At 40.5% G+C, this 24,894-nt stretch overlaps 3 protein-coding genes and 1 long non-coding RNA gene across 4 annotated transcripts; 1 reads left to right on the top strand and 3 right to left on the bottom strand.

Moving 5' to 3' along the window:
• Positions 1-16: 16 nt before the first annotated feature.
• On the bottom strand, positions 17-3,169 carry LOC105280331. The gene is made up of 5 exons (XM_011340804.2): positions 3,031-3,169; positions 1,396-1,540; positions 807-986; positions 597-713; positions 17-300 (listed from the first exon to the last, which is right to left on the bottom strand). The coding sequence occupies exons 2-5, from the start codon at positions 1,507-1,509 to the stop codon at positions 226-228; spliced, it is 486 nt and encodes a 161-aa protein (XP_011339106.1). The 5' UTR covers positions 1,510-1,540; positions 3,031-3,169; the 3' UTR covers positions 17-225.
• Positions 3,170-5,190: 2,021 nt separating this feature from the next.
• LOC105280330 lies at positions 5,191-24,712 on the bottom strand. Its single transcript, XM_011340803.3, has 4 exons — positions 24,287-24,712; positions 6,681-6,848; positions 6,337-6,444; positions 5,191-6,111 (listed from the first exon to the last, which is right to left on the bottom strand). The coding sequence occupies exons 1-4, from the start codon at positions 24,458-24,460 to the stop codon at positions 6,028-6,030; spliced, it is 534 nt and encodes a 177-aa protein (XP_011339105.1). The 5' UTR covers positions 24,461-24,712; the 3' UTR covers positions 5,191-6,027.
• LOC105280328 (WD repeat-containing protein 63) lies at positions 6,856-13,116 on the bottom strand. The gene is given in 1 exon segment (XM_011340801.3): positions 6,856-13,116. A coding segment is annotated over 1 exon segment (2,961 nt). The 5' UTR covers positions 10,251-13,116; the 3' UTR covers positions 6,856-7,289.
• LOC105280329 lies at positions 16,566-23,802 on the top strand. Its single transcript, XR_002193350.2, has 2 exons — positions 16,566-19,463; positions 19,533-23,802. It is a non-coding gene; the product is annotated as an uncharacterized LOC105280329 (long non-coding RNA).
• Positions 24,713-24,894: the final 182 nt, after the last annotated feature.

Genomic DNA, 24,894 nt, shown 5'->3' with positions numbered 1-24,894 from the left:
TTTATGAAACAGTGTTAAAGTGAAATAATAAAAATATTTTGTTGATATCCATACACATTATCTGACAAACGATATTAGGCAGTCAAAATTCATTGTACAAATTGCACATCGATTTAGTTACATAGAATTCGCAAAATGCGTAAGTTTGATTTATATAATTCGTATAAAAGTAACTTGTTTTCACTCTTTAAGAAATTGCACAATTTGCTCACATTAGTTGACTCTTTAGATCCCTCTATAGGTGCGAACTGCAATAATTGTGCTCAGGAGATATGCAGCAACATTTATTAGACCGCATATCTAGATAAAAATTGATACATTACTACTTTTTGAAAGGAGTATGCAAATATAAGTAGAAATTTAAATTTCACAATATTGAAACATGTAAAATGCCACAGATTTAATAAATTATCTTTTACAATCTATTATTTTTAATTAAAAAAATTAAAGCTTCATATTTATTGAAATAATGAGAGATTCATAGACGACCAATATACTAAATACGTACTGTAATGTATTTGTTTAACTTAAATATTATTATTATTAGAATATTATAATCTTGATATTTTTTTATAATTTAATTTCAGTTTACTTACAGAAGCTGCTAATAATAATTCGTACACCGACGTCCTTTTATAATTACTAGCATGTACCGTTAGCGTCAACGAGGCCGCGAGCAATAATGCAAAAGCGAATGCGTGGTAAAGGAGATCCTGTAATCAAGAAATAGTAGGTCCATCAAAACAACGTTTGTAATTAATTAGTAGCAAAAGCATATTACTTGAACGATTTTTCAAAATACTCACGTAAATTGTTTTAGATATAACAGTTGCGGTAGAAAGAGACGCCAGACAACTCACAAGAAGGATAAAAGTACCGATCATAAAAGTGGTTGCCATGAGAAGAAAGAAGAATTCTTCGGAGGTCCAATACCTGTATTTATTTATTGTGTGTCCGACGATTCCTATGCAAACGATACCCAGGGCCTATTGATAAAAACAAAGGATATTAGTTGGATAAAAAGAATATTTTAGTTAAACATATGTAATTTCCCAATATAAAAATTACAAAAATAATATGATATATAATAACGGAACATAATAGAAAAGTATACATGCGTATACTATTGTCGTAACGACCTAACCGCGACCGGAGGCGGAACTATTCCTGATAATGCACCTATCACTTTAAGATTGCAAGTTCCTAAATATTTTCTTTACAAATGACATGCTTCAGATCAAAAATAACAGTGTAAATTGAAAAATCATCATTATCTTCAATATTTAATCAAAACGTGCATTTCACGTATCTGGACACGGTAACAGCTATCTGAACTGAAACATTGATAAGAAATGTGACAGATTAACAAGTGCAGTGTGCAATAACGACTCGTACCAATTGCAAGAGCTTCAATACACCGCTCCAAGTTTTCAGGTAGCTGGTGTTAACGATTATTGCCGACGATCCGGACGTCACTGTCTGCGTTCTAATCGTTACCGAGTGGGACATCGTTGCTGCCGTCTAATATCCGCCCTGAAATCTAAGAGGTGAATCCCTCGTTACACGCTTATCGTAAATCGTAATTCACCATAATTTCATTGAGTGCACGCACTAGTGCAAACGTTTATGCGTGCAAGTGTGTGGCAAGTGGGACAAGGTCAAGATCTCGAGGTGCGACCTACATCAAGTGAAAATACTCGCTCTCGAAAATCCTCATTTCCAACGAAAATAGGCAGTGACGCCGCGACTTCTTCCAAAAATTCTGCATTTTTAGATTTCTGCACATTAATCCCGAAAAATACGGATCTTTTTAATCGCACAGGTAATCGCAGACACGTACGCAAAACGTGTCAGGATTTATCAAAGATAAACAGATAACATTTTCTAGAAGAAATCTGATACGACCGGTTAGTCGATTAAGTCGACACTTTATTTCGAAATGTACAGCATCTGATTATGACGTATTCTCCCATGGTTCCCGACTGCGTAGTATACCCTTTAAGTTCGGCAACGATCGATAGTGCGTTCAGACCTTCGAATTCACTTTCTCTCAGTGAAGAAGCCATGAGTACAACAACACGGAGGAAGCACAAGAAAATAATGAAGGAAACGTTTCGCAGATAAAATTGTATAACTTGCATATTGTGCGAGTAAATATGAAATTAAAAGACTCAGCTTTTACGTTAGACAGATGGTGATAGAACAATTTGGCATCTGGTGGGAAACGCGGAACTGAAACTAAACCAGAAGCTGAACGGGAGCGAACGCGCGCTGATTGTCGTCACGAGCTATTTTTAAATTTTCAGAACACTCACGTAAGATGCGAGTTAAAAATTTATCGAGAGCGATTTGGATTAGATGCGGAGTCGCATCTGCCACTAGATAAATCCTCGTTCAATGTGATTCGCTCATGCAAAGATTACAGAAATTATCTTCAGCGAGGCCGCCGTAGATTATATTTTATTGCACCAATAGTATTCTTCCATCGCATTTTTGTACACAATTTATCGATCCATTCTCTCCGGCTTACTCACATTGTCCACAATCAATATATGTTTTTATGAATCAGACTCGAATTCGAATTCTGTTTTATTAGATTGAACAGGGAGGCTAATATTAAATGATTATCTAATCATCAATTGCGTCATTTTAATCACACAAGACTTAATCCTCCCACTCAAAACTCGTGGAAAGAAATTTTTAAAAGCGGACAGTAAGATATTTCCTCGATTTCTTCAACGACATAAAAAAAGCGCCATTTAAAATTAAAATTAATAGCAAATTAATATTACAGTTGCGGAATACTGTTGAAGAATGTATAAAATATATTCCTCTGCGGCAGCAATATAATCGACTAATTATCATGACTTCTCAACTACATTGAGTATGTAAATAATAATTCAATCTTTAAAGTCAAGCGAGATTCAAACAAGATAAATGTTGCTAATTGCAGTCTAATAAACAAGATATGTCGAAACTGCATATTTATTATTATCGTGAATGACGCGCAGCACGCATGATTGTACGAACCTGAGGAAGACGTTGTAGCACACCGGCCGTCAGCGATTGACTGGAGGACTGCGCTTTGAGCGCGGTACCAAGGATGACGTCATATTACGTGATGATATCATACGCGTCCACACATTTTTAGACGATACGCGTATACTACAATCGATGCAGAAACAAGTCGCGGTGCTCATTCGTGGGAAGCTGCGACAGAAACGAACCTGTCAGAGATCGTCTTTTCAATGAAACATCATGAAACGAGAAATATGAAGAAAGAATGCATGTGCACATTATGCATACGATGACGCAAGCTTGCCATTAAGCTTATCAAGTCTGTCCGCATCAGCATAAAGCTTAAGTATTTTGATTTGTTTCTGGTATATTCACATGATTCTAGACGCTTTTCACCACAGCTTTTGAAAATGTTTATTATAAAAATTTTCCATATCATGTGTCATTATTTTTTTTTCAAGAAATTCATGGAAAAGCGAAGACAAACACTCACACACAAACGCATTAAGGTCGACAATGAAATCCACTAGTGCGTTTAATGGCCTTTAGCTTTATTTCATTTAGCATCCATAACTTTTTTAGAAATAAATAAACTTTGAAAATTAAAAAAATGTTCAAACGCAGATATATGTATATATATTATGTATATATCATCGCGTGTGTATGTCTGTGTATGTATGCGCCTGTGTATCTGTCTCTGTGTATGTGTACGCAACTCAATTACGATACGTATAGTGCTATACATAAACAAGTAACAATGTCGAAATAGACGAGTTTTCCGAGGAATAAATGCATATCTCGATGTGATTTTTACTCGATTTTCAATCGGAGAAACAATGAGTGAACGAGTGGCAAACGCGAGTAAGGAAACGAGCGAGTGCCACGACGGACGCGGACGCGTCCGACACTTATTGATAAGGAAAATAGCACAATCTTAATTATACCACTGTAACGTTCACTTTTAGCTTCGGTTTGTCGCGCCAGTGCTGTATCGAGACACGAGGCAATGATCCGCGGGTTATCGCAAACATTCCCGAGAGACGCGCGTGAAAGCGCTTTCCAGCGTACTTTACGTAAATATTCCCAAAACAAGATATATGAACGTATCCACAACCGATTTTGTCGAAATGAGACTTTCTCGTGACGCGCGTTCGACGTGTACGATTCACGATGCGAACGGAAAAGAATATAAAAAGACGTTGTACTACATCCAATCTATATAGAATATGTATATATATATAATATATATTGTATATCATCTATTTATATATTATGTATAAAGAAAAGTATACGTGTATGTATAAATAAACTCTCGCGAGAGTGCGTAAAAAATCGCAGTTCGAGAAGAAATGAACGTTTTACACGTGTATGTGCTGTCGGATGCACGACAAGTCGATGCGATGGTAATTGGCCGTTGGGATCATCAGAAGTTTGCAAGTTAACGCCTGCCAAAATGATCGGCGAAAGTAATCACCGAACGCAAACTCGAATCGCTGAATATATATATATATATATATAATATATTATTATATATTATATATATAATATATTAATATATACAGGGTGTTTCCTAAGTAAGTAGACAAACTTAAGGAGGATATTCCTTGGCTTATTTTAAGAAGAAAAGGTCATATAAACATATGTCCTAAACTGCTTTGTTTTCCAAAAAAAGTACATCACTGTTTTCGTTCACTTTTCGTTTATTATAGAACAGTTTGTGTTATTGCAAATGAAACAAATGAAAAACAATAGTAACCAAAAAGAAAAATTATAACGAAAAAGAAAATAGTAACTAAAAAGAAAAATAATAACATCACAGTAACTGCTGAAAATGTCCACCTGCAGCCATGATACTGCAGTGCTGTACTTTTTTTGGAAAACAAAGCAGTTTAGGACATATGTTTATATGACCTTTTCTTCTTAAAATAAGCCAAGGAATATCCTCCTTAAGTTTGTCTACTTACTTAGGAAACACCCTGTATATTATATTATATATATATATATATATATATATATATATAATATAGTATAATAACTTCAGCGATTCGAATTAAAATAGCAAGCTAGGTTTTAATGACATTTTACACTGTTCGAAAACCACTGACATCTATCTGGAAACTTATCGTGCAGCGATATGCTTTCTCTCTCTTAAAACTTTATTTCTTCGTTTTCTGAAGGATTATATAATTGAAGTAGCAGTAAATAAAATGATATCACGCGTACAATTTAACGAAATGATCTTAGATATATCCGCATATAATGTCATGCACTAAAGTGTGTATATATGTGTGTATGTGTGTAGCGAAATAAATGAAATTTCTTTGATTACAAATGTAAAGTAAATTAATAACAGTACAATGTAACATATCTGTATCATTCTCCATCACAAGATATAATTTAACTTAATATTATTTTACCTAAAAGTGCATATTCATTCCCATATTAAAATATGCACGCGTTAAATGTAACAATGTTTAACTAATCATGTCCTAAACTTACTGCAGCTGTCATATATAAAAGATTCTCGTCTTAGAATTATTCTGCTGAGAACAATTGTAAGAATACAATTGATTTGTTGTTTGCACGTAATTTGTATACGTAATTAGAATTCCAGATGAAAATACAAAATCAAGCTCAACGATGTTATAGCTGTAAAATTATTTTTGGATAATACAGTTTTTTACGGTATTTCGCGTTCGCCCCTGCAGTTTCAGTCGAAACCCTTCCCGAAGCGGCAGCAGGCGTTTGTTGTAATGACGACGAGTAATTAATCTTAAGGCACGTAGGTACAGAGTCTTTTCTTAAGCTACGCACAATCTGAGGAGGATCACGCCGGACTAGTTTCAAGCCGTCTCTCTCAGCGCTGACTTTCCTTCTGAGCATGATCTTGGGACCATGCCAGAATCCACTTGGACGGACACTGAGAAATCACGGACCTGGTCGCGGCAATCGTTGTTGTTGCATGCTCTTCAGGTACCTGGCTTCTCCTCTGTTAATGCTCGATGATACTCATTGCGTGTTGGTGCCCTTCCACTCGATGTACAAGAAGTAAGCCCCGGCGGCGTATGCGATGGTATTGAAGATTCCAAATATCTATACAAATGTCAAATGTATTTTTGAAAACGTTTGCGCAAGCATTTTCCACAGTCATTTAAGATAACTTAGAGACTCGATGAGCAATTAATGATTGTTGAAGACACTTATTTAAATAAAACAATCCAATCTCTTATTCCACCTTGTAGCGATACTTAATTGACTGACATTTCTACTGCAAAACACTCGCGTTAAGATAATGCAGGTCGTGATAATGGGCCTTACCCCAGCAGCAATATTCGATGAGGAGCCTCTGTACGCAGTCCAAGCCGACAGCTGGGCGATGAATGCGATCATATAAAGCACGGCTGCTATAGTCGTATTTAGAAGTTCCTGGAAGATTATAATTATTTTGCAATCAGACATATGTGCGTCGCGCTGTTAAAGCCTGTCATTAATTGAAGTAACAGAGATTTCTTGATAGAAAATAAAAATCAAGAGCGGAATATAAAATAAAATTTTCTTTAATATAAAAGAAATGAAGCAGTGCAATTAGCAAACAAAAAAGTTTGAAAGACACGCGTCTTGCTTCGGAATTCTCTTTCGCTATTTCCGTGTTGCATACTTACAGTTAAAATCCAGTTGATGGGCACTTTAAGTACCTCCCGGAGAGACAGGAAGTACACGATACACCATATAAGAGTAGCTATGAAGGCCGTAACCGCAACGAACAGAAACCAGTGCGTCGCACCTATGTACGCCGGAGATGCACATGCCATACATATTATGCCCAGGACCTGGAAAATGTATTAAATGCCTCCGTTATCCACATTGCGCGGCAACTTAACGAGATGAGGGGAGTTTAACAACCGCGATACTAAAAACAGTTTCTTCATTCACGTTCTGAAGACTGGCATTTATTCCAATTCAATGTATTCTTAGCACTCGGTATAAATTAATTTAATTAATTAATAACATGTCTGCTTAAAATTTTTCTGTCGCGTTACATATTAATTTCTATGCTTTATTAATACTTCGTCTCGCTTTGCGTAATATTATTTTCTAAAAATAATATTATTTAATTATAACTTTTTTTATACGCTCATGTTTTTCGCAGTTATGTGTAATTTACTCAGACAATTCTTTGAATATTTCTTCAACTGTCTTATTAACTCACGTGTACAATTTAAATTTTTGTAAGATTGCAATGGTCAGTCTTTCCAATTTCGCACTTGTATCTATGAATTCTCCATGCTTTCTTCCATTCTTTCCTTTACTATCTTCATAAAAGTCTTCAAGTTAAATTCTGGAACATACGACTTCTCTGCCAGCATCTTTTGCAGTTCCTCCCTGAATTCATAAAATTTTTGCAAATATTCTTGTACTTCTTCTTCATTCGGTTCTGTTTCCTCTCTTTCAGTATCTTCTTTCGGACTCTCGCTCTCTTCTAGCAAATTAATATATTCCGGCAATTGAACGGACACGAAATTATCGAAATAGTTGTCCTGAAGCGCAGCTTCGTTCCGTGCTTTGGTCATCTTTATATTCCTTTCTTCAGCTAGAGAAACCAACGGTTGTCTTTTCTCTTCTAGTTCTCGTGGTACAAATCTTTTTTTCTCCAAAAGGGCCTCCTCCATTCTTTTTTGCTGCCGCAATTTCCACTTAACGTCTTTGGGCTTTACCACTTGACGTGCTTTCTCTTCAGCTTCCATTTTCAGTCGTTCCTCATGCTCCTTTTGAAGTTTCTGTCGTGTCATCTCGAGTTTCGACTTGCGTTCCTCCTCTTCTCTCGCCTGTCTTCTAGCAATGGCTTGTGGGTCAGTTTGCAGGAAATCTTTCTGCCACGCCAAAAACATCTTCTTCCTCCTTACTTCTCTCCACACGTACTCCTCGAACCAATCCATCCTCTCAACTGTATCGTCAAAGTCCATTGATTCCTCAAAAATATGGAAGATACTGCTGCAATCGCCGGCGCCGATCAGCTTCAAGCCGTTCTTGCACGAATCCTGAAGCGACAATACAGTGATCGGCTTCCTGGAGATAGTCCGTGTGAACACCGGCTCATTCGCCCTTCTCCTGATGTCCCATACCTCTAAATCGCCCTGGCCAGTGCCCATCACGAAGACGCCCGGTCGATTGCTCCAGCAACACGCAGTGTATATGCAATTGGATTTACGTCGAAACAACGGCATATCCAGGAAATCGTCTTTCCAAATAGCGAACAGATGGCCACCCACTGTCAGCAGAACGTCCTCAAGATGCGGCGATCGGAAAATCCCTATAACGGGACCGTCGTGCGCAAAGAAGCCATCAAGTACCTTGCACTGCTCCAAGCCAGACGTTTCAACGTCGAGCACCTGGCCTTCCCAGCTGCAGCAGCTAAAATGCCCCTGCGCCGTGCTGATCCACAATCTCCTCGTGTGATCTCCCTCCGTGGAATCCAGTTCGCCGTGATGCCTGTCGCCTTCCTGGAAAACACTGACCGATGGGAGACACAGATAGAGAGGCGTGAAAAATGAATCCCTGGTAGGCCGAAGATCCAGGCGATAAGTCGGTCGGAACGTGTCGTCAAAACCCTTACAGTCACTCGACTTTAGCTGAGAGGTAATGGAGTACTTGAGCAAATCCCAAATGGCGACGATGCCGTCTTCAGAAATCGTCATGAACTGGCAGCTCGAGCTAGTCGACAGCTTTGTCAGCTTCCCGGATGGCTCTATCCTGTAATTGTCCGGGAGCCATTGTATCCGGCGGATCAGCTGCTCGTGCGAGTGATCTCGGCCAGACACTATGATTGCGGAAACTACCGGTACGGTGTCTCGAGTTTGAGAATCAGGCTTGTCTGTCCGATCAATATCTCGATCTTCCATCCAGCTGTGTATATTCCAAACAAACACTTGGCCTGATGCGGAACCGCCAACTATAAAATCGCCGTTCGTAGGGCAGAAGGAAATGCTGTAAATATCCTGGTGGCATCGCAGGAACAGCCGAGGTCAAAGGGAGTCGTCTAGGGACCAGAGCAGCACCGTCGATTCGCTTTTCGTCGACGTTGTTGCGTCGTATCCAACGGCTGACGGTACGCTAACATAAGAAATAGCCACGTAGCCGGCGAGACTCGGATGCCAGGAGGCGTCGGAGACGACCTTGCCTATCGTAAGGCGCAAGTAGACGAGAGAAAACCGTTCCGCGTAAGTGATCTCATCATCACCCGGCCAGGCTATTTCGGAACCTCGTCGCGTAAGCATTTCGATATCGTCCACGTATACATTCATGACTGTGTTGTAACACACAGCATCGATCATCTCCTGCGCGTGAGCTTCCAAGAACAACTCCAAGGGACTTTTCTCCGGCGGCTTCTGTTCCGTGGAGGTCTCGGACGCGTCTTTGGAATCTTCGGTCTCTTTTTTTCCCTCGGATTCTTTTTCCGATTTCTCCTCGGTGGACTCTTTCTCTTCTTCATCTTTCGATGCGCCGTTATCAGCCTGCAAGTTCAGAGTGTCCTCGTACACGTATTGGGTCCAGGCACTCTTGGGATGACCGGGATAGGTCTGCATCTCGACATCCCGTGGCTCAAAATGCGTTTGAGTTATCCTGGAGATACACTTTTTCTCGATGTTCTCAAATTTCTCATAAGGTATCAGCTCTACATAGCTATCATAAGATGCTTCCGATAATCTGTCAGAGAGCTTTCGATTTAAGCCTAAAGACTCGACGGGAAGACGCACTTCCACCTCAAAAACTTCTCTAGTGTTTCTGATCTGTCTCTCATCTAATTGCGACTCGCTTCCAAGGGATTTCCAGAGCCTTCCGGTTTTTCTGATTCTCCGGATGACTTCGTTTCGAATACTCTTACTGATACCGGCGTTTCTTTTCACTATCGCCGACCGCGCCTCCTCCGTCAAACAGATCACAAAGTCGCAGGCGCTCAATTGAGTAGATGAGTAGCCCACGAGGAAAGTATTGCCCTCGTAAGCCTTGATCTTATCTTGATAGGGTTCCAGCGGTGACCCCGTAACATTGGCGAGACTCAAAATCACCTCTCGCGACACGTAGGCCCATGGGTATTCCAGAAACACATGCTCGCCGACTGAGCAACCCAGTTCTTGCTGAAGTTCGGGAGCGAGGCTTACGTGCTCCACATTCTCGATATTTTCGTCGTGCAGCGTCCAACTTGACTGGTACTTAACCCCTTTTCTCGGCATCGTTCTCGTGCCTCGTGACAACTACAGCCGCTCGGAGAGCGAGTCCAGCTGTAAACGGCTCTCAACATCGATCAAACAACGCTATTTCCTGAACGCGGTTACCAAGAAGCCTTTTCCGCCGGAAACGGGGATTTCTATGACGAATTATCCTATCACCGCTATTCAAAATTTAGATTCACAGATTATGTTTCATAGATGACTTCAGTAGTAGATACTTTTTTAAATCAAAGAAGCAAATGAGTACACGAATGATTTCTATTGCTTCAATCTCTAATAAAACAAATAAATAAAATATTAAATATCCTGATTCTGTTGCATTTTTGATTGTATACCATTCTTTCGTATGTACAACTTTCTCTCAGTAACACGATCGCGCTTTCGCTTCATTCAATTAATATTACTTCATAGTCTTCATAGTCTTCGTTCCACGTCGTTTCTCATTATTGTTGCAACTGCACTCGAAACTTTGCGCGTAAAAGAATATGTAATCTTTTATTAACGCAATTAACGTGCGAATATTCGCCCGCCGTGGGCGGCAGCCGCTCCACTCTCGTTTATTATTCCTCTGTTGTAAGTCTTAGACACCTTACTCGTGCAGCACTTTACTTTTAAGTTCTCAGCAGCGTGCTTATAGGCGGTGATCAATGTTGACCTTTCAAGAGTAGCTTGAGCGACTGTCGTGTCACTAAATATATATGGGTGACTAGAAAACACGCTAAAGAGTGAAGAACACGCGTAATGCATTCCTGCACATTAGCAGCTCAGGAATTCTAATTCTTGCGAGCCGTTAGACGTGAGACCTAGCCGGAGGTGAAAATCGTGGAGATGAGGCAATACAAATATTGCAGCAATTATAATTTATCTCTGATTCATTTGATAGCGACATCCGCAAGGTCTTTCAGCAATGCCGTTTCCTGAACAAACGTTCACTGTATTGCACATGCGTTACGATTTTGTAATATTTTCCCAACTTTTGACCTTTGAATAATTATGATTTAATTAGGATTCCAGCGGCCTTTGCAATCTCCGATCAAGCAAGAGAATAAAATGTTAGCGACAAAAATGGATTGTAATACATTATAAGATGCATACTATTACACGATTTGTGACACGCGGATCATCAATTCCGTACTTGCATCTGAATAGACCCGATTAGGACGTGCTTCGCGTGGCTTATTGCGATTGTTACGTTTAATGCGAGATGCATGACGTAATAATCGGCGGCAAACATACCATTCGGCAAACATAATTCGCAGACAGCTCATAATTTTCAGCTGGCTGTAATTTATAGCGGCGCGAGCGAGTAGGCACGCGATTTATGCACGCCTTTCGCCAAAACAACGCGAGGCAGCGCAAAAAGAGCTATTATTCGGAATTCCGCCTTGTTTTTATTTTATTTTCATGCGTGTTATAAAAGATAAAACACGTTGCGATACGATAATAACAAGAATACACATGCACGAACGTTCCTGTATCGCGATTCTTAGATCAATACCGGTTACTTTCTCGCGAGAAAAAGGTCAGCATTGAAATTTAAAAAAGACGGCGATTCCACAAGGTACCCAACTCATTTCTAAAAATAACATCGTCAACCGGGAATCTTTTCCTCGTCGCGATAATCATCGATCGCATGTGTGTAATCACACGGTATTGGATACACTTGAGCTGCATCATGGGTATTATCGAGGGTCGGGCTTCCTCTAATAAGGCACGTTAAAGCTAGTTGAATGATTCACGCGTGAAGGTATCTCCGACCATATATGCGTAGCGCGTGATGATCAGTTTCAAACGCGCACTACATTCTGTTATTTTATGCAGTCTAAGATATATTCATTTTGTATACGGACTGCAAAAACTTGTGCTGCCGCAACAAGTGCCTTCAGATCCGGCAATTAATTACGCGATATTCATGCAATTATTTTACACGTGTGATTTTCCGTTTACGCAAAATACTATAATTTGAAAAATACCATAATGTGTAGTCGACCAATTTTTCTCTTAACTTCACTTGTTGCTAACTCTGAGGAGAGAACTTGAGGGAAACTTGAGGGAAACTTGAGGAAAAAGAAAGTTACGTTTGTTCTAGATGTTCACAAAGACGCCTCTGTACGGGGGCAAGGAAAACACATGTGTTTTCATGAAGATCCGCTCAATTGCGCGGAATGAGCGAAATTACACCAATATGCGAAGTCGAGTCGGCTTGTGTCGAGTTGAAGATAACACCCGCCGACGTCGACGAGAATTTCCAGCGACCCACATCCGTATGCAGTTACTAAACGGCCACCCGGTTGCAGCCTACACTTACTACGACGGACTTGACACGTCCATCCGTTGCTGTAATCATCATTGACTAATTAATTGAAATTACGTACGACTGCATGAGAAAGGACGACGTTATGCGTTTCGAAGATCACGCAAGTTAGAGTACTCGCCAACAAGAGGAATGTAAATGTTTTTACTTCTAAATAGTTTAAATTTATTAAAATAGTTTAAATTTATTAAGCAGCATAAAAATGAAAAACTGAGACCTAAATAGAGGATGTGTATATATGCTTACGATAAAAAATGCAAGCATGTTCTCATTATAAGCAAGATTTAATATTATATTATACTTAACATGATAAATTGTCACGTATTCACGATGTAAGAGAAGAAGTTGCTGGATAAGCGCGAGTTTATCTCCCGACATGAAGAAAATATATGTACTGACCTACATATGCCAAAGACATTCAGTGTTGAAAGTGGGAATGTAGTGTCTCAATATTATGCTGCTAACAGAATCTAGAGAATTGATTAAAATTGAAAGACTTGAAAAGTGACAAAATAAATAAAGATGTCATTTGGATTAAATTAATGCTGTCAATTAAAGAATTTTCTGTTTTCTATAAAATATTGCAACGCATATTAATTTCATAATATATAAAATATAAAATTAAAATAATAATATATTATTATATATGCTAAAATCTTCTTAGAAGCTGTATTAAGATAATAGACGCGAGATCCATATTCAGCTGCTACGATTGTTGACTGCTCGCATTCGTCATCTTGTGGTCGTCTGCTCATTAAAATTGCAGAATGGAATAATAGTCGACACGTCGATTGCCTACACGAGCACGTCTAGCAATTTGCAGCAAACAAATGTAGCGCTTCCATTAGAGTTTGCAAAGAACAATTTTCACGTTTCAAACATGTTAACAATTTTCCTGACAAACATATTGTAAAAAAATTCTTTCTTGTTAGTTCAGACAGATAAAATATAATTGCTATAGACTACAAATAAAATACTAATTATGCAATGCTTCAGCTCCAGATAATATCTTTTGGCAAACAGAGAAAATCTTTTTTCACTGGAAATATTTTTTATATTATCCAATATGTACAAATCGCCGATATAAGGTTTTTACACAGATAAGCATAAAGGGAGTATTCTCTACCTGAACGCCTCAAGTTTCCAATAGTCCATTATCAATGTTTAAGGTGCTTCGCTGAATGTGTAACGAAGATTAGATTTTCACACGCAGTTTGCGAGAACCGACGCAGTCTGGAGGAGCAATCGGTATCTCGGTGCAAGTAATAATCTACCATGTGAATTTACTTGTTGCATCACAACTTACGAAATCGCTCACGACATTATCCCTCGCAACGTTCACCAGCGATAAGTACACTTGAAATTTACATGAGATTACGGATATAAACGATACACCGTTCGCCGATACCGGAAGACATTCTAGCGCTAAAGGCAGGAAGCTATTCTTAGTGAGACAATTCTTTTTTGCTCGTCGATGCGCCGCCAAGCGTTAATCCCCCCCCCCCCAGCGGTGGCACCGGATGATTTCGAGTGACTTGAGCGTATCGAGACGTGTCGAGTGCAACTTACATTGCAGTGATCTCTAACGAAATTGATTTCCGACGAAAATTTTCGATCGACTTTTAATACTGCACGTCATATTGTCATATTGTCATATTGTTCCCCTCCTGTTGTTCCTATCCCGCGTAAAAACTGGATTTGTATCTCGATCAATCCGTGAGTCATCATAATCTTGCGCACATCTCTCGGAAAATCTGGCGGAACCGAGTTTTACGGCGCTGCTGTGATTGTCGATACAGCGGCGTGATATATCGGTGGTCGTTTCGTAAACACAGTGCCCTGGCCGTTTGCCTCCAGAAATAGACGGCGGAAATTGCAGTGAATAGCGAGTTGTAAAAAGCACGCTATTCACGATCGGAACGAGTCTTTTCCTCGCGCGCACTTACGCTGGCGAACGGCCAGCGCGCAGTTTTATCGGCGCGTCCGTCGAACATCTCTCGCGGATTCATCGTTGAATCGTCGAGTAAAACAAATGATAAAAATGACCGATCTCTCGATAATCTCGATAATCATCCCGATATGTTATCCTCGATCTGTTAAAATCCGATGATACTCGCTCCCGAAAATGCGACATTACGGAAGAAACGTTATGGAAAGAATGTTATGGGAGAAAGAACAAGAGCTCGCAGGGGGAAACGGCAGGGATTCAAGATGCGAGAGGAATTCCCAAGACGATTGCCTCCGGCAAGGCATTCCTGATGGCAATCCGAATAAAACGCCCTTCGCTTTGCCGGCTCGAGCGCAAGAATGCGTACACCATCGCCATCAAGAGTGTGCTCCGCTCGCAAGAGCTCTCCACGTCTCTGCGGCCTCTTTCTCGCCCGTTTGCCGAATCCACGTGCGCGTATCGTCCTTCCTCCTCTCTCCTCGTTTAGGTCCTGGCTCGTTAGATGAATATTAGCGCACGTTACAAGGCGCGGCCTGTCCTTGTGCATAAGTCGGACTCGTGCGCAATTGCTGCATAAGTTGCGCGCGGGACCAATATGCACCATGTCGACCTACACGCCGCGAGGAACATGGAACACAATGGTACCCGGAGGGTAAATCCCTTGCCCCCCGCCATCCCCCTTAGAATTGCCTCTGTTTCTCTTGATAATGCGACAACGATTGCACAATTTGTGCGATCACGGGTCTTGCACATTCGATTCGAGTGGGCGATCTCACGGAACTCACGAGATTCTCGAACGATTCTGAGAAGGTGAAGATCATTGGATACAGATCATCGTCCGCGCGCGCATGTAATGATCGGGAAGACATTGCTTTCCGGGGAAAGTGAGCGACTTCCGTTTCCAGAATGACAAGAATCAACTTGAGTTTTGTACTGCTGAATTTTGTAACTGTTACATTTGGTATATTATTTTATGTTTTTGTTGTATAATACAACATGCAAGATTTGTCACGAGGCATTGGAAAATAATATTATAATATAATATTATAAATATTACAATTTTTCTATATTATAATATTATAATATTATACAATATTATAATATAATATTATAGATATGCAATTTTTTCTTGCGGAATCTTGCTGTAATTGGCAATTGCGGGCAACGATATAAACTTGTTGCGCATTAATACCTGTATGACCTAGTTCAAGCTGCATCGTGAAAATTACCGGGGTTCTATTAAAAAATTAACCGAGCCCACGTTCCGGTTCGCATGCGGCTTTGATCTTGATATTTATTTAATTATCGAAGGCAAACTTGCATGCGAACTTGCGAATATAAATATTGAAGCGGCAAACAAGTAAGAGCGCTTACGAGGTGCAAGAGCTATGGAAACTACTATAGCCGTCAAGTTTGCAAGATAACACTTGCGATCGCGTACCAAGGCGATCGTAACAAAAATCAAGAACTGGATCACGATTCGGTTGTGTCTCCAGTCTAATCTAAAAACGCCTGTCAAACGGCGAAAACAAATTGCCTCGTCGAGATAATTATGGGCGAATTGTTTCCACGTTTCGTAACACTATTATCGTTCTCATTAGCCGAGGTACTTTCCATAGTGGAACGCGCTGCAGAACAACGCTTTTCGCACGGCGCGGCGGCGGCTTCCCATCGGTAACCAGAGTCGATTATCCGACTCTATTACGGAGAGTAACGCACTAGCTCTACCCTGACCGAAATTAATCCTCCAAGTGGGTCAACGAATTACGCACGTAATACATCGTGCGAAAGTGTTTTAATCAGAGAAGAAGAGCAGGGGAACGACCAGCGAGCTAATCGAGATGAGATCCGAACGCGATTCATAATGTAAAAAGTGAAACATATTCTCCCCCGCGCAGACATCCCTCTTTTACGATTTCGGAATATTATTGGAGCTTTTGATATCGGTAATTGTTAATTAATGCTAATTTGAAAATGTTAATATAAAGATGGGCATATCGTATATAAAGTTTCTGCGCGTTTAGTAATATATTTAAAAATTACGTATTGATATAAAATAATTCGTAAATTCAAAATGCACGAATGACGCGGAAAGAACTTGCGTGGATGCGCCGTTTTTGTCCCGATAACGATAAAATTGATTTGGTCTCGCCACAGGTTTCCGCAACAACCGGACGGAGTCGAAACTATTTCCTGGTGCAACAGGAAAAGGGGTGCGTTTATGGTTCGTCGAACCGTGTTAGAGTTAGCCAGTATTTATCGTAACGAAATTCTTTTTCCGCTTGACTTTTCATCCGCGACTTGTTTAAGAGTCATTCCATCGAAATGTATACGGTGCCGATTTCTCTCGAAACAGTTCTTATCGTCAATAGTTTCTGATAAGCGTGTATCCTATACGTGGATAGATAATACTTTCTAATCCTCAAAGCTCTCTGTTCCTATCTTACGATGAAAAAACAACTCTTAAAAAAGTTCTGAAACTGAAACTGTTTACAAAGAAGACGAAGCCAAAGAGATAATAGATTATATTTCATCTTCTATCGCGCTTCTTGTTATTATTTCTTTCGCGGAAGTATTTTTAAATATGATCGCACTTGTTGACGAATCAGATCTTACACTTGTTTCATTCAAGTAACGCCCATTCATTAAGTCACGCAAATAGTTTTTAATCGACGATATTAATCGTCGTGCGTGTGTAGAGTCGGGCAGTCCTGAAAATTTTTATTAAAAAGATATTAATCTAATTTTGTCAGATTTTATAATCTTTTTTCTAGTTTATTCTTTCGCGTACAATTAAATGATTTAAGCAAATCAATATTCTCAATAACTGAACGCATCATGTCCTGCATAAAATGTATGACAAACACATACATAATTGTCCTTTTTATTAAAAGCGTAATAATTTCACGAGAATCTTTTTTCTTCGACTTAATATCTTCTCGTCGTATGTTGCACACAGGGAAAAGGACGTGAGACCGGAAATGATAAGGCCGGACGTCAAGCAAGTTTCTGTCTGGAAGTGCAACTCTATATAACGAATCGTGTAATGTAACTCTTTGTAGGAAAAAGAAGAACGTTGAAAGCGTGAAGACCGTTGGCGCCGATTGTTAAGAAAGTCAACTGGTTGAGAAACGCGTGTGTGGAGGATTAAATAATAAATTATTAATGACTCGAATTACGACACCCGTGGAGTCTCTCTCTCTCTCTCTCTCTCTCTCTTTCTCTCTCTCTCTTCTGTTGCACTTTAGTCAGAACTCTACTCATTAGTCAGGAGTTTACTCATATTTAATGGAAATTATTATGATGATGTCAGCAACAAGGAACACTAAAACTTTGGAGCTTATGCAAATTCACTTATCGCAAATAATCTGCTGCAATAATCTAATAATTTAGAAATTCTCTGAAAATGATGAAGAAACATTTTTAATAAAACTGCTTGTTTGACACAAATAATTTGAATACTAAAAATTAATAATAATAACATGGTAACAATTTCAATACGAAAAATAATAATAGAAATATAAAAATTTTTGTACTGAAAAATGAATAATACAAATCAGAAAGATTTCGAACACTCTAAAGAGAGTTTCAAAGCTGATACTACCCAACGTGCTATTGTCCATGTAAATAACCAGCGTTACGTATATTGCTGAGAAAAGATTGTATTCATTCACCTCACACATGTGTATGTGCACAACTTGCACATTCACTTACATGTACCGATACTCGAATAGGCATGACGTAAAGGTATGGATGACACATTATGCGGCGATCGCGTTACACCAGGAAGATTGTTATACCTCTTCTATCTCGCACGCAATTCCATGACACGCGGTCCCAGGTATTAATTATTATAGTCCAAGGATACAGCGACCTAATTCTCCGCAACAACTGTATAAGCAGCTGCTACTGTTCTGCAGCCATGAGATAAACTAAGCCTGATTGAGACGTTAATCTGCTGATGATTGACAGAAAGGTCTAACAGAACTGTTTATCATAAGTTTTGTGCTCGAGATGCTGCAAGTTTCGCGAGGAAAAATTATTTATCAAATCTATTGGATATCTTGATACCGCGTCTATCTCTCGCGATATATTTAACGTTAAAACAAAGAAAATAATTAAGCCGAATGAATAACTCTCCAAGTTCTGACGAGACTTTGGTGTAGTTTCGTGTACGTTCAACTACGGAGAATATTGATTTGTCTAAATGACTAAACTTTCGACAGTGGATACGTGCCTCATCTACAGAAATGCGATTACCTCGAGCACGTATAACGCGCGTCTGAATAATAAATTAATAAAAAGTGAGTAACAATGTCAAGGATAAACGCCACTTACATTGACGCGATTCTACGCGTTCGCGCGCGCCGATGTGCTTCCTGCCGCAGTATAAATGTACAATCGCGATCTCACTTTCCCTAATAGGCGAGCTTCTGTGAATGGATCAAGCGTTTCAGGACAGACAAGTTGGACAACTGCGCACGCAATCGCATATTAATATTCCTCGCATATAAGTCGCTTAAAAATGAATTCATGGAAGCTCTACTTCCGCGTATTTCTTAGACGTACCTAATTATTAAACAAATTATTTTTAGAATGTCCTACATGCATCTCTGTGTCAGTGAAGAATTTCAGAGATATCGATACGTGCAGCGCGATGTGGATCACCAATACTTTCAAACTTTCCAATCGTGTCATTCGCGTGCAACAATCAACAAGGTTCACGAAGAAACACCTGATAAACATGTATGTTAATCAGACAAATTAAATTAATTTCGCACCGACAGCTAAAGTCAAGTCTGACAAGCGATACGATCTTCCCATTACTCTTCGCAACGTTCTTCGGCGATTAAGAGAGAATTCGATGCATGAAGAATCCGCGACTGCAAACGGTCGGATCGCGCATATGCATTCATCGAAGTCGACGATAATCAGCAATCGTCCATTTCCTCGTGTAAGTCGCACAGACGTCATTACACATTATCACATGCGTACTTGCGAATGATATGCTGCTGATCTCCAGGCGAAGTTTCGAGTAAGCAAGCGTCAATGATTTCCTCGGGCAGTGTGACGTGGCTGTACACGTGGGCACCCGGTAGCGACATGTTTGTCGTCGTGCCGGCGGCAAGATGGTCGAGGAGGAGCTAAAGGACACGTTGAATCCTTAATGAGACATTCCGATCCCGTTGGCGTGGCCCCGTCGCGTCGTGGCGGATGGCAGTCCAGGTATGTGGGACGCTCCGTATGATACCGGTCGGGTGAACATGTATGGTCATCATGGACTAGCCTAGCGCGAGATGCCTACCACCGAATCCACCAGTGTCCAAGTTTTCGTCGATCGCCCGGTCGATCTCACCCGCGCCAGCGAGAACCGGTTCTTCCTGAACTGCCATCGTGGTCGTGTTCTTTGGGACACATATCCGGATAATTCCCGCGTTATAGGAATGTTATGGGCTTTCCGCCGTCCTGATGAGACCGGAATGGTGATCGCCGACACGCAGTTTGAGAGAAGTCTTGCCGACGCGTCCTCTTCTCGTGCCTCTCAATTAACCGCGTGCATTACCGCAGGGATAATTGGGAGTTTATTGTTGCTCGTTGCTCGTTGCTCGTCCGACTCGTGGCCTCCGGATCGCATCGGTGATGCGATAAAGCAATGAAACAATTAACTGAACTGGAGGCAAATTACATAAATTCATCAGGCAATTAATCCACAGGCCATGGCGCTAATTTTTCTTATCACGCGCTGAGACCGAGACACGCGATGCGCGATTAATTACTTGGCTAGCTACTCCGGTAAACAGCCATAATCAAAGCGATTAATGATATGCTCCAGCGTGAAATAACGGTATAACGCCGGGCATGTCGTGAAAGACGTAAGAAGAGAAACTAACGTGAGCAGAAAGCGTTATCAATGCTAGGAATTTGAAGGAAGACGCAGAAAGATAGCAATAAATCAAGTTACGTTGACAATCTCTTGTTATCTAATCCAATTGTTTTCCTTGACAGACCGCTGATAGGGGAAGAAAAGCAAGGGAAGCAGACATCGAGATGCAGAAATGATGATGTTGGATGTGCGTGACGCGTGCATCATTGCTCGGAAATAAAATCTCATTGCTACGTTGTTACGCAATTCCATTTGCGACAACAGAACTCGACGAAACTTTCACAACTCATGTTAGATTTATTGCTACTTCTCTCATTGTTCCCGGCGCGCTGTAGAGTGTCGACTGTAGAGCCACGTATGCTATTATAAGAAGCGACCATTTCACATTAAATCAATACATATTCCTTCATGCTTCTATCGAACGTACATAATATATCATAACACTCTCGTACGTAAAGAATGCATGGTCGTGTGTGTAAAGAGAATCGGATCAAAGCTCGACCTTGATTTTCACAAATTGAATCTATAGCAGAAATAACGATAAGATGTTTCCGGCAGCGAGATAATTGCACATGCGTGTATTATAAATGTTTCACATACATAAAAAACACAAACTTACTTTAATATAAATATAAATAATAACTCGCACACATCGCTGTCAAATTAAACGCAGCAGCAGCGTCGAATTAAAATCTGAATTGCAGCTCGCGCGTACTCTCTTAAGTAAATGTTAATTAATAATTCGACGAAAGATGAAATGGCCTTCCGCTTATTCTCGTTAACTTATTATATTATATTATTAAAATACACGAGTCGTACAAGTACCACGTAAAAGTTCATAATGAGGATGTATGCGAGACCGCAGTAATGTATTTTTACGAGTCAATCAACTCGTCCGGAGTCGAATAAACCGGCTAATACAATGTTGCGACCAGACACTATTTTTCCGTCTGGCAAAGATAGAGTACTTTATGTTAACCGCTCCGTAAGAGGATTACCGTTACGCGGTTATGCCACTGCAGGTTCAACGTCACGGTATAAACCGCGCGGCCAGGACGCCATGATGATGCGCGTGTACGCAGTGCGTACTTCCAGGTCGATCGGAACAATCAGCAGAAAATATCTCGTCGAGGAGCATTTTTATTTTGGTGCTCACTTTTTCTTGCTCTGATGGCTCTAGTGCACGTAGTGTATGGATGCGAGAGGTCACGTTAATCACTGACGTCATTTCTTAATGTGTTCTAGACCGTGAGACCTTCTGCATATGGCTTTGGCACGTGTTGACTTTAAAAGCAGAATTTTGAATACAGTTTCATTATATATTTCTGCAAAATAAAGTTTTTAAGTTTTTCTGAGTTTCATAAGTGTGAATATTTATATCTCTTGCGCTTGATTCTTCGGAGAATCTCATCGAATGGATCGGAATTGGCTTGGAGAGTAAATGCGCGCAACGGCGCGGCGTGTAAATTTTGTCACGAAAGAGAGCACCGGGGAAACGAGTTTTATTAAGAATAATGCGCGAGGGATGCGAGACAGAGGGACAGAGACAGAGATAGAGGACTCTATGAAGCCAATGATGAGCGTCAGCCAAAGCTTTCAGCCGAGAAATATCTTCCGGGTAAAAATCTTAAAGATTCGCATTTCGGTCGAGAGGTACTCAGAAATAGCGTGTGCATATGGAAAATCGATGGTAAGTAGCAACAGAACAGTCACGGATTAATAAAGAGAGAAAGCCTAATAAGGTAACGTGAAAAATACTCTAGCAAGAGTTTGAAGGTTGCAGGTGAATGCTCGAATGAAGCAATAGGAGATCACTGCCGCTTGAGCAATAAACTTCACTGCTCGAAGAAGTCACGGCATGTAAATGAGAATTTCTGCCGCTCGAAGCCGATTTTCCGAAGTAATTGTACTCCTAACGGAGTTTCACCTGACGACGAGTACAACAATATTTGCGCCGCGATCGGAGACAAGCGTGCGTACGGAGAGATCGAGGCCGACGAGAAAGTTAAATTTCCTCATAGAAAGTATTGACCCCAGCCTAATAAACGGGGGAAGCTGTTTCTAATTCAGTCGTCATAAAGGTACGGATCGTAAAGTAGGCTTATCAGAGCCCGGAATGCGCTCCCCGCATACCTAGTGTACATTCGCGCGGTAAGTAGGCGGCATGTGAACAATCCTTGGCGTATTTCTGCGTCATTCGAGCAATACCTGAACGTGAACGCGACTGAGCGAGTCAGTCAAGTCTAGAAAAACGAACGAGAGCATCAATAACGCTTTAATCTTTTCGCTTAATCTCTCCGTTGATATCATGAGTGAATAAATAAGCATGCGTAATTTGATTATTTAAAGCAGTTATGTTTAAAACAGAGATAGCAGAATTAATCGCCAGGTCGTCTCTTGCAGATTAAATAGATGGCCGATTGAAGGAGTTCAGTTACGTATGAAAGAATCCTACGGATTGTCATTCATGTTGCCAACGAACGAGATCGCGGAATCAAATGTCGTGTCAAAAGCTAAAGAATATCGCAGCACGATAACCAGATATGTTCTGTACGGTCAGCATCGAAGTATAGAATTGCGACTTGAGTAAGTAGACGCGTGGATGTAACGTTACGTAACGCTATTCTGTATGCGTGTAGTGTTTCCAAGGCGAAATCCATCTAAACATGAGCGATCGGAAATTACTTCTGGAATCTCATCTTTTTCCTCGTTCGATTGGCACTGCGAAAAAACGCGGAGCGGTTGACATTGCCGTGTGCCGGTGTTGATGAATTTACAACCACAAAAATTTGATGAAGAAATTTGTGAAATTCTCGCGATCTCGTTGACAAAATGAAGTGACAAGTCCAAGAAACCAAGAGAATCATGCTGCCAGAATATAGCAATAAGAGCCAAAAATGCTGCATAAGGCGGAAAGAAATTCCGTGTACCTGTCAAGTATTTTAATCTCTTAATTTTCGTGTATTTACTAAGTATAATATGCTGCCAATTGGCAGCATTAAGACAATATAATATCTATAGCTTCTGGTCATCAAAATAGAGGAAGAAATATCTTTGAGTATATCACAGTTTAGCTTTCCTATATTAATTTACAAATAAAAGATATAACATATTATCTATTATCAGTTATGTAGCGTTTCTATAATAGTTTTCTAGATCAACTTATAATACATTTCTAGCGTGTTTAGACTAGAGATTACATGGTGTTATAAAAATATATGCCAAGTGGCTCTGAAGTTCCTATTATTAGCCATTACGTGATAAGCATCAAGTGTATTGCGAACGGAACTAAGCTGAAAATAGAAAATAGAGAAATACTTGAAGAACAAATGATCAAGGAATTTGGAAATCGGCGGTTGATGTTCCATAATATTGAAATAAATTAAAAGAGAATCAATTAAAAAAAAAATCTCTTAATTCTCTTTTCTCGATTCACCTAATTTTTTGACGCAGTAGACGTGTATTGGTATTATGTGCTAATGTAGAACAATACCTTCTACAAAAAGTATCGCAAAAATTATTATCGTAATTAAATATAAATTCCACAGGCTTATTATTTACTTTAAACTCTTGCAAAACAAGAAACGAATTACGCTGCTCGAATAACTCATCACATATTTATGCATCGCGCAGTCCATCGTTATCCTACGTCATTCTATCTTCCAAAACAAAAAACGGTAATGAGATTATGATGTCGCTGCACGGCCGCGATTGCTCCGAAACTGTCGCTAAACAACACACTCATTTACACTATCGTAAGCGTAAATTTAGCAACAAATCAAACGTACGCCAACTCGTCGTGCCCAGCACGGGAACGGGCACTTGGTCCCACGTTTACACACGCGACTCTACAGATCGAACGGACGGGAGAAAAGGTGAACCGTCGTACTTACCAGCTGCACCAGCTTGATGATGCCGGGTATGGTCTTGAAGTAGTCGACATTCAGTCGAATGCTGGCCAGCAGGTTCGGCTGGCCCGGCTCCGTCTTCACCGTCGGCACCTGTCGCGGGTTGTTGCTGGCGTTGTTGCTGGAACCGTCCATCGTCACCACGGTCTCCGACATCATGTTACGCCGATCCGCTCGGGTTCACCACACGCGCTCCAGACCACGCTCGGCGGTACCTCTGCACGCTCGTCCCGAAGTGAAAGGCGACGGGGAGTAAACACCGGACCAGCAAAATGGAGAACCGAACCGGTACCGCGGCAGAGAGAACCGATCGCGGGACACCTGTTGTATGTTCACCACGGGCCGCGCGCACGGAGGCCTTTACCACTGCACACTACCTACGGTATTAACAGCGAAGCCGCTATTCTCCCACTGTTACCGCTGCCAACCAGTGCCGGGTCAATCGACGAGACCGGGTACGTCCGTGTCCCCAACTTATCAAACTGTCATCAGATTGGCAGGGATGTCGTTGCCGGAAGATGGAATGTGTTTCTATACGATGCTGAAACATGGGAGATTAGGTTGATGATGATGCTACTGGTCTGATTGGAAAT

Source organism: Ooceraea biroi, chromosome 1 (assembly GCF_003672135.1).
Source record: "Ooceraea biroi isolate clonal line C1 chromosome 1, Obir_v5.4, whole genome shotgun sequence".
NCBI lineage: Eukaryota > Metazoa > Arthropoda > Insecta > Hymenoptera > Formicidae > Ooceraea > Ooceraea biroi.
This window is presented reverse-complemented; position numbering and strand designations above follow the sequence as displayed.

Excerpts from the sequence above, each read along its gene's own strand:
- LOC105280331 (XM_011340804.2), bottom strand. The coding sequence starts at position 1,509 with ATGTCCCACTCGGTAACGATTAGAACGCAGACAGTGACGTCCGGATCG. Across the intron at positions 987-1,395 it reads TATTGAAGCTCTTGCAATTG|GCCCTGGGTATCGTTTGCAT; the intron begins GTACGAGTCGTT and ends TTTTATCAATAG. Across the intron at positions 714-806 it reads TTATATCTAAAACAATTTAC|GATCTCCTTTACCACGCATT; the intron begins GTGAGTATTTTG and ends TCTTGATTACAG.
- LOC105280330 (XM_011340803.3), bottom strand. The coding sequence starts at position 24,460 with ATGATGTCGGAGACCGTGGTGACGATGGACGGTTCCAGCAACAACGCC. Across the intron at positions 6,849-24,286 it reads TCATCAAGCTGGTGCAGCTG|GTCCTGGGCATAATATGTAT; the intron begins GTAAGTACGACG and ends TACATTTTCCAG. Across the intron at positions 6,445-6,680 it reads CCATCAACTGGATTTTAACT|GAACTTCTAAATACGACTAT; the intron begins GTAAGTATGCAA and ends ATAATCTTCCAG.